Source organism: Sprattus sprattus, assembly GCF_963457725.1.
Source record: "Sprattus sprattus genome assembly, chromosome: 16".
Lineage (NCBI taxonomy): Eukaryota > Metazoa > Chordata > Actinopteri > Clupeiformes > Clupeidae > Sprattus > Sprattus sprattus.
Window position 1 is genome coordinate 22,236,765 of NC_137914.1, and position 10,175 is coordinate 22,246,939.

The 10,175-nt window shown below is 40.7% G+C and overlaps 1 protein-coding gene across 1 annotated transcript; it reads left to right on the forward strand.

Annotated features, from left to right (window-relative positions):
• Positions 1–8,820: 8,820 nt before the first annotated feature.
• On the forward strand, positions 8,821–9,777 carry LOC308377258 (neuropeptides B/W receptor type 2; the record flags this gene model as incomplete). Its single annotated transcript, XM_080853840.1, has 1 exon — positions 8,821–9,777. The coding sequence occupies one exon, from the start codon at positions 8,821–8,823 to the stop codon at positions 9,775–9,777; it is 957 nt and encodes a 318-aa protein (XP_080709966.1).
• Positions 9,778–10,175: the final 398 nt, after the last annotated feature.

Sequence of the window (10,175 nt, forward strand, 5' to 3'; positions counted from 1 at the left end):
GGATTGAAATTAGGTGAATAGCTTTCGTTGTCATCACTGGTCTAAACCTTGGATACGAATTCAAAGAAAGAGAAATTGGTTAAGAGGTAGCTGACAGTTAGAGACAGCTTTATGCAGAACAATGTGTTAAATATTCTTTTCAAGTGCTCCGAAATTAGGAACTTAAAATCAGAATCAGAATTCTTTTAATGGCCAAGTACAGTATATTCACACATACAGGAAATTGACTTGGTGCATACATAACATAACAACAAAAAAGCATAAACAAGAACAAAGGACAATTTTTTTTTAAGATAATAATAAATAATAATAAATAATTTGGGCACATGAAGGGCAAGTTAGTTTGAGTACGTAAACCCAATGCCAGTGTACCAGAACGTACACTTCTACTCATCTACATGCAATGTAAAATGTAAACGTAGCAGGAACAGGGCTGGGCAGTGAGTAAACCTGAAGAGAAATGGGAATGAGTGTTAGGTTGAGGGCGGTGACAGTGATGGTATCCACTGGGTGCTGTGCAGTGAGTCATGTGGGATTTATAGATGTTTTTGCCATCCTTGCGCACGGCAGCGGGCACGAAAAGTGACGTCCTTACACCCTTTTCACACTGCCTGCGTTGCATATGTGTGGCGGCTACATCACCTGTTGATTTTTATTGATGCACACGCAATGCAGGGAGTTTCCAAGAGGCATAATGTTCATACCAAAAGCACAGAAAGCGTCAAAGTGCCAGGAAGTCGTTGCTTTTCTAAGTGAGCCAGTGTCTCTCGACGGCAAGGAGCAGCAATGCCTGTTGGTGGTGTGTCTTCAGTGTGGTGGGCATCAGATCAGAAGAAAGTTGAACTTTCATTTTTAGAGGCAACTTTATGGTAATGAGCTATGACACGGTTCAGCGGCAACAGCGGAAACAGTTAAAAACCCATGACAGCGACGCGACCAAATTCCATCGCTTTGAGTGGGCGTGGTGTAGCGTGTGGAAATAGCATACAGTCCTACAATTTTCAAACCGTCAAAGACGACACCAAACAATCTCATTGGCTGCTGCCGGGAAAAATCACTCCTCATTTGCATAAGTTTCAACATGTTCGAATTTCCATGGTCGCGTCGCCCAAATCGCTGGTCTACGTCACAATAGATTGGCTCCCGTTTAAATGCATTGGGTTTAGAAATCGCGTCGCTCATAACGGTGACATGGGTTTGCACAACAAAGCGTGTGTTGATTTTAGTCCTTCCATCCTTTTCTTAATGCTAGGTAACAGGCTAGTTTTGGTGGTGACTAGCAATAAATAAAAACTCTAACCAGAAACGTTATATACAGTATACAAGTGTTCAGCTTATGTGGGGTCATTTGAAATCCATGAACTCAGTTAGATTCTTTTACTTGAACGAACAATTGTTGTTACCGATCTGTTATTACTCAAACAATTTTGCTATCGTAAATGTGTAAAAAATTATAGCTAATAACATCAGAGTAAGGCTAGCCATGACCTAACTAGTTTTGATATGATAATAGTGGTTTGCAATTTGATTGAATTGATTAGATTAAATTGATTGGATTGATTGGTAATTTGATGCTTAGATGTAACCATCAATTAAAACAATCATGAAAAGAAAGGAAGGGATGTCAACAAACAGACCCCAGCCTTTGTATCACTAATGGATCCCAGAGCAGCGCCTTACCAGAGGCTAGACAGATTCTGTCTGGTCAGACTTCACAAGGACCCAGTCTACTACCCAGTCTACTACCCAGTCTACTACCTCCAGGTCAGAGCATCTACCAGCTAGTCAGTCACATAGAACCCAGATTATATATTCATGAAAACAGAGTGACCCAAGTCTCCCTATTATGTAATGCACAGTGTGTGTGTGTGTGTGTGTGTGTGTGTGTGTGTGTGTGTGTGTGTGTGTGTGTTTGGCCAGACCAGATCTGTGGACGCCTCCTGAAGGCCTGCAGCAACCAGCTTGCTGGTGTCTACTGCCACCTCTTTAACCGCTCATTAGCTCTACACACACTCTATCCCCTCAGTCTGAAATTCTTTCATCATATGCCCTGTGCCTAAAAAGAGTAACCCCACCTGCGACAATGACTACCGACCTGTGGCCTTAACATCCCTGGTCATGAAAGGCTTTGAGAGGTTAATGATCACACAACTACAGGCGGAGGTCAGTAAGTACGTTCCGCTTCAGTTTGCGTACAAACGTCACAGAGGGGTAGATGACGCCACACTGACGCTGCTGCATGGAGTCTATACCCACCTTGACAAGCCCAAGTTATTTGTACGGCTGGTGTTCATAGACTTCTCGAGTGCCTTTAACACTGTGCAACCCCATCTAATGGGACAACATCTTCTCCAGATGGAGGTCAATAGCCACCTCATACTCTGGGTGCTCTCATTCCTGACAGACAGACACCAGAGAGTGAGAGTTAATGGCCACCTCAGCTCATCCAGAAGGATCTCTACAGGTGCTCCACAGGGCTCTGTCATCTCACCTGTTCTTTACACTCTCTACACTAACGACTGCAGAAGCACAAACCCAGACACTACATACATCAAGTATTCTGACGACACTGTCATCATGGACTCCACCAACTCATCCGATCAGTTACAGTCTGAGCTGGCCACTTTTTCAGACTGGTGCGGCCGGAACTGCCTTGATCTCAATATCACCAAAACAAAAGAACTAATAATAGACTTCAGAAAGGCCCCCTCCACCTTTCCCACTCTGACTGTCAACAACCAGCCGATAGAGAGGGTTGACACATACAAATATCTTGGGACTACACTATAGAAACTTAAAAAAAAACGTACTTAAAAAAAAACATTCAATGAAATGAAAAAGTTATTATTTTCTTTGGTACATTTTCAGATTTGCTGGGTAATATGTATGTTTGTTCATGTGACGAGACGGTACGACATAGCTAGTCTCTCAATTTGCCAAGATGCTGACAAGGGCAACAGCAGAGCAACCCTTTTTCAAATTGAAACTCATTAAGACCTACCTGAGGAGCAGGAGAGGCTGAATGGTCTGGCTATCCTGTCCATTGAAAAAGCAATTATGCATCACCACTTTTATGTTTGAAAGGCATTGTTTCGGCTTGCAGGCCTGCTGTGTACAGTCAACATGTCGGTCTTGACGTTCAGATTTTGCGCCTAAACTAGCTATATCGTATTGTCTCGTCACCGGAGAACAACATACATATTACCCAGAAATCATTGCAAATCTTTAAATGACAAAAATACCAAAGAACTTATATTTTTTTAATAGTTTCTATAGAGTATGTAAGATAAGCATATAATTTTGTTGAAAATAATACCTACCGTGATGGAGATACGTTTACCTTTTCAAGTCTCTAGCTAGCATTACACACTCTCTTAAATGCATTAGCAGTTCTTCTCTGTATTTATTCTGCAGAAACTGGAGTCATAGACTTCTGTCAGACGCAGTAGAGGGTGATGGCATCAATTTAGACATGACACGTCTATGGGCCCCCAAGAACCGCGGGCCCAGGTTTAACCACACCTGCTGCACCCTTCAGTTAAGGCCCTGTTCCCAACTGTTATTAATACATTAAAATATCTAATTTTATTAAGAACTTTGTAGGGGATCTGCATGAAAAAACAGTTGAATAATAGTGTTATAATGAGACTTAAGCAGTTAAATAATGTTGTTTGCTTGGTATTTCTCAGTGAAATTGAAGGGGATTTGATGTACAATAGAAATCAACTGGATGTACATTTTACTGAAATAACTGGTTTTATAGCTTAATGGTCATGCAAAATCAGCATAAATCCAATGTTAAATGTACTGGGCCTCGTTTCCCGATAACGACGTATTTTAACGGCCTACGTGGATTTTGGCGACATAGTAGACTCGGTAACACTTTCTATTTACGAGCGTTTCCCGAAAATCATCTTAAAGTCAGGTGCACGAGCGCCACGTGCACGAGTTCTTAAGTATCTCTTAGGGTGGAGCTGTCCATCACAGTGGTTCTGAAAGTAAAGCAGTCGATGTCAGACGAGTCGATTTTCTCACTTGTGTATACATGGGTTTCTCGGCTACGTCATCACTGGTTGCGTGCGCAATCTCGCGGCAGAAAGAAGCAAGATAACGTTGAAGTGGATGAGAAAGCTGTGGAGGAAGGCAACATGACAGGGAGTTGTTGTGTGGTGAACTGCTCTAACAGAGTTGGTAAGATGTTCAGTATACCTAGGAGGAAGCATCCGTTTGCCAGGAAAAATAAAATATCAAATCAAATCAAATATAGAAAAAGGCTCAACAATGTACAAGGTTACATTTGGGAATATGTTGAGGCTGTGTGCAAGCATTCATGGCAACAGAATAGGGAACGGTAGGCTAAATAAGTAATAAACAATACATTTAAACTGGGCTTTCGGTATTCATTTGTATTAGGGTAGATGGCTTTCTGCCGCGGATTTGCGCGCGCAGCCTTCAATGTTTGTATACAAGAAACCCATGTATAGGCTCATGAATGAAGTTCCAATATAACAAGTGTCGACATAAGAACAATACCTCAATAAATATATATAGGCTAGCGGGTGCCACCCTCTTGATTGATTTCCAGCCCGGCTCAATGACATGTCAATTTCCTAATATTGCAGCCTAACTACACAGTCAGAAAAGTCATCTCCTTAGTTCAATAACATATTATTTTGTATAATCTTTATTTTCAAATACTCAATATTCTTTATTTCTATTTTGATGGGAATAGGCAGGTGAAACAATGACATTCTCATGATGTGCTATACACAGAAACATTGTTTGGATTTCTTCTTTAATAGGCCGAACGACGCCCCTGGTGGATTGCATTGCTAAGTGTGAAGTTACTACTGGTCCTGACCACACGTAGAATTCTTCTCAACGAAAGATAAACTTAAGCTAAGTGCGGCGTCGGGAAACCGCTCTGCAACGTAGGATCCCTCTTACGACCGATTTGAAGTCCTTTTTAGCGTTCGGGAAACGAGGCCCTGGTTTACAATGTAATATTATACATTATAAACTGTTTAAGATACATATTGCTCTGTGAAGATGGTTACGGTTTGGCAGTATTAGTTACTGAATTATTCTGGCAACCACAGCTGCCAGTTTTTTCCAGTAAAAACAACAGGATTTGTTTTACAGTGTAGCATAGCAGTGATGTATATATAGCTAAAGTTCAATGTTGAATATACAGGCTTAAAATGTTACATTTACTGAACAAACTTGTCCAATATAACATAACAGTGTCCAATATAACATAACAGTAAATACTGCTCAAATCCATTGTTGAATATACAGGTTTAAAATGTTAAATGTGCATGCTGCTCTGTAAAGAGATTTACAGGTGGATGTATTCTTTACAGGATTGCTCTGGCAACTCAGCTGCCAGAATTTTCCTGTAAAAACGATGGCAGTTTTTTTACAGTGTATAGTTAACCTATGCGTAGTGAATTGTGCCTAGAGTGAGTCTGCATAGTGAATTGTGAATTGTGCCTTGTGTGAGTCTGCGTAGTGAATTGTGAACTGTGCCTTGTGTGAGTCTGCGTAGTGAATTGTGCCTCATTTAAGTCTGTGTAGTAAATTGTACCTAGTATTGGTCTGCATAGTGAATTGTGCCTAGTTTAAGTCTACATAGTGAATTGTGCCTTGTTAAGTCTGCGTGGTTAATTGTGCATAGTCTAATTCTGCTAAGTGAAATTTGCCCAGCTTGATTCTCCAAAGAACATTCTGCCTAGATAAACGAAGCACTGTGAGTGCGTTGTGTCTGTGATATATGTTTGTTTATTTTGTGTGCAATGGTTTGGGGTTGATGTACAGAATTTCCCCAGTAAATAAAAATGAAATATATTTGTATATGAAAGCCACCATCTCCTGCACCCTTCTTCCCAACTACACCACCCAGTCCAGTCGCGACCTCCCAAAACAACGTGGGATGACCGGCCGGTCCCTCACAGTGTGTGTGTGTGTCAGTGTGTCTGTGCGAAAGAAAACTGAACTGCAGTTCCGAGATAGAGACACTACGCTATTCAATTCCCTTTGCCAAAAAAGTGTGTCTGTTTGTAGCATAATGTTTGGACATTTTAAAGCACGGATTACCAGCTTAGTTTGCCAGTTTATATTTGAATGGCACGTTTTTGCCCAACTGTTTGCTGACACCATCCAGAGTATTATAATAGGGTTATGATTGGGGTAAAGAGCTGGAAAGCAAGGCTGGAGATGTGTGGTGAAGGTTAATTAGTTGACAGATATATGACTAATTATTTCCCTTTTGTGTACACAGAATACAAAACAAAAGCATCATTGGAGCATGTCATGTGTTGATAAATATGTGCATAATGTCATCATACGATGCATAACATTGTAATACCAATAATCGTCAGTAATCATTTCAAATTTACCCTGATAATTGGTTGATTAAATCTGCTATTAAGAGTGTGATGTGATGTGATTTGTGATGTTGATAGTATAAATCATTGTTTTTTACATAACAGCTACTCATTTGAAAAAGAAATGAAAATAAATATCTATTCAGTTTAGCATTAGCTTTTATAATAGTAATCAATAACATTAATTATCACAACTACTTGTGGTAATGAATGTTCTCTTAATGTAAATTACCTAATTTAATCAATTGATATTATTCAAGGTTATGCAAATGAAATGTAAACTCTTAAGTTAAAGAAGTTTGGCTTTGGAAAATAAATCTTTCAAATAATGTTTGAGAAGTGAGTGTATCCAAAACATGCAGTGCCAACCCACCAAGGCTACCAGCTGAATGTGTTTTACAGCATTTTCTAAAGAGTGAATAAAAACTCAAAGTCAAGGCACATTGCATTCATTTCTGTAGGCTAAATGAGCTCATTTGGGAACTCACCTTTTAGCATCTGAGACCTATTTCTCCTGACAAATTAAACAGGTCTGGTTGGGGTCCTTGTGCATAGCTTAAAGGTTTACCTCCATTTCTTCTCAGACCTGCTGACTCATCATGGCACCATCTGAGGTGACTGAGCTGGGCATCTGGATGACAAATCATCTCTCCTTGCCATGCTGCAGTGCGCTTATTATGTTAAAAACATCAAATTAGCATTTTTTTGTTTACCAAAATTCAAACACAACCCATGCCTTAAATGATGCATACAAAGCAGCTGTTTTGAACTAATTAATGACAGTCTCCTTCTTAATCTGTATATGTTTCATTAACATGAAATTATGAAGGATGTTGTGTAGGTGGCCAAGAAGTCTGTGGTCACTGGTTGGTTATATTGAGGGAAGTCAGAATAAAGTGAGATGCCAGACTAAATCACTGTTCCTACTGCAGACTGTGTGCACAGAATCTCTATGAGCTGAAAAAAGTAGAGCAAGTGGGACACTGACTGAAAGCATGAAACAACTTGAGGAATAGGAAGATGAGCGTGTCAGATAGAGTGAGAGAGATGAAGGGAGAGTATGAAATGAAAAAATATATCCATGGCAAATGGATTTATGATTCCATACCTGATGTGAGGAAGGCCATGGAAATGAACTGAAAGAAATGAAGTGAACTTATAGTAATGTAGCAGGAATGAGATAGGGTTAGAGGGAGAGAGAGAAAGGCTATAGATTTGGGTTGGAAAGGGGAGGAGCATGGGAGAATCCAGGTATTGGAAGAAGAAGAAGAAGAAGACGTGGTAGAAGTAAAGGAAGAAGCCTCTGTGCTGGACAGTAAGAATGGAGACAGGAAGACAAGAGTTCACAGTCACGTCAATAGAAACCATTGTAAAAAAAACTTCTGACCCTCTCAAATCCGTCACAGGAAACACCAGTAAATAAAAGGGCCCTTTGAAATTATGTGCAGACGTTTTCAGAGAAACAGATATGTACGTATGATGTAAAAGTAATGCAATATTCAGAGAGCTACATACTCATACTCAAGGGCAAAGGATAACAGCGCAGAATAGTGATGGCGAATCTCGATATACTGTAACAGCAACTCGCACTGGGAAAGCGTGACAGTGAACCATGGTGAAAAGGGAGATAAAGCAGCGGAGGGTTGAAGGGATCAAAAACTCTAGCAAGCCTGAGTGTGTACGTCAAAAGACACAAACTAGGGGTTCCCTCGGAATCAACCAAATGTAACAATCCAAAACAAGCACAACAGATTGCATTTGACCAACCAATAGCAAACAACTAAATAATTTAAACAGAACCAAGGTGACATTTCCTGATACATGATAAATAAGAAGCTACTTTTATCAGTTCGGAGCATTTTCATGTCACTGAGCAAAGCAGTTAAAACCTCAGGAGACAACACGCCGATCGTTTCCCCGCCTTGACATGACGCCCCTGTAAGCGCTCCGTGCGTAAAACACACAGTGCGCTGAAGCCTGGCTACTCCATAACTAAAAAGCGTTCACAGCACTCACACACTAAGTCGAACGAATCAGCCGGCCTTCGTGATTTATCAGCTGCTAAGGTAATACACGTTACTCTCCTTTAATACAACTTATACAGTAACTCACTCTATAAGTGTAGATCATTTGCAATTCCATGTATCCCATGTATTCCATGTATTGCGCATTAGTATAATGTATTTTTTCGTGATCCTAGGAATACATCTATTACTTGTTTCACACCAAGAATTGTTTTAATTATCTCAAGTTTTTCATTTGCACATTTATGGTAAATCTATTTATGGTAAAAAAGGCAATTTGTGTCTGTTCTCTGTCCTGTCCGTAACTGTTGGACCATATTTTTTTCTTTTATAGGAGTTTCAAGGGCAAGAAATATAGGATGGAAGATATTAATGGAAGCAGTCATGCCTATTCTAATTGCAATTTCTCCATGGAACCCTTTATCTTCACCAATCAAACGAACTGCTCGTCCCCACCCTGGGCACACTTTCCTGATTTCTACTTTGCTCTACCTATCGTGTACTCCGTTATTTGTGCGGTTGGACTAACGGGCAACACGGCGGTCATCTACGTTATTTTAAACGCGCCTAAAATGAAAACAGTCACAAACATATTCATCTTGAATCTGGCAATAGCAGATGATCTTTTTACTCTGGTTTTGCCCATAAACATCGCCGAGCACTTGCTGAACAGCTGGCCCTTTGGTGGCGCGCTATGCAAAGTTATACTCTCGATTGACCACTGCAACATATTCTCCAGTTTATATTTCCTCACAGTGATGAGCATTGACCGTTATCTGGTGGTGATGGCCACGGTGCGGTCACAACGGTTGACCCACAGGACCTACAGGTTTGCTAAAACAGTCAGCATCTGCGTTTGGGTGTTGGTAATCATTATCGTCTTGCCGTTCACAGTCTTCGCTGGTATCTATGTCAGTCCTGACGATGCAGGGAACAGGACGAGCTGCGTCCTCAGCTTCCCAAGCCCAGAGGGACTCTGGTTCAAGGCTAGCCGGATTTACACGCTGGTCCTGGGCTTCATCATTCCCGTATCCACAACTTGTGTTCTGTATAGTGTCATGCTATACAAGTTGAGGAACATGCAGCTCAGCTCAAACGCCAAGGCGCTGGATAAAGTTAAGAAGAAGGCAACTATGATGGTGTTCACAGTTTTGGCATTGTGTTTGTTCTGTTGGACTCCGTTCCACCTGAGCACCGTGGTCGCGCTGACCACAGACCTGTCTCCGACCCCGCTCGTAATAGGAATTTCCTATTTGATCACCTGTCTAAGCTACGCCAACTCCTGCCTCAACCCATTCCTATACGCGTTCTTTGACGATAGTTTTAGGAAGGCATTTAGGAAAATATTGGAATGCGGACCTAAGTGAGGGCAAATAAGTCCTGCCATTACAAGACAGATGCACGCAAGATGAGTATTAATATACAAGAGTATTACAGTTCTGGTCTTTCCAGAGACTCGGACAGCAGTTACGCAGGCGTGGAATTTAAATGACTAGACGTAAATGATTAACGATGATTCTGCAGATTATTGTCCAGTCCAAACGACACTGTTTAATACTCTAATGGACCCGGCCACTGACCTATTTTTTTGATATTATTGATGATGATGATGATGATGATGATGACGATAATCATGAGGATCGATGATGATGATGACGACACTTTTTGGTATTTGGTAATATGTTGGTATTGCAGGTAGAGTGCAAATAATATCTGTAAATACCGGAGACGATTGTGGCATTTAGAAAAAGTGATGGAGTTACTG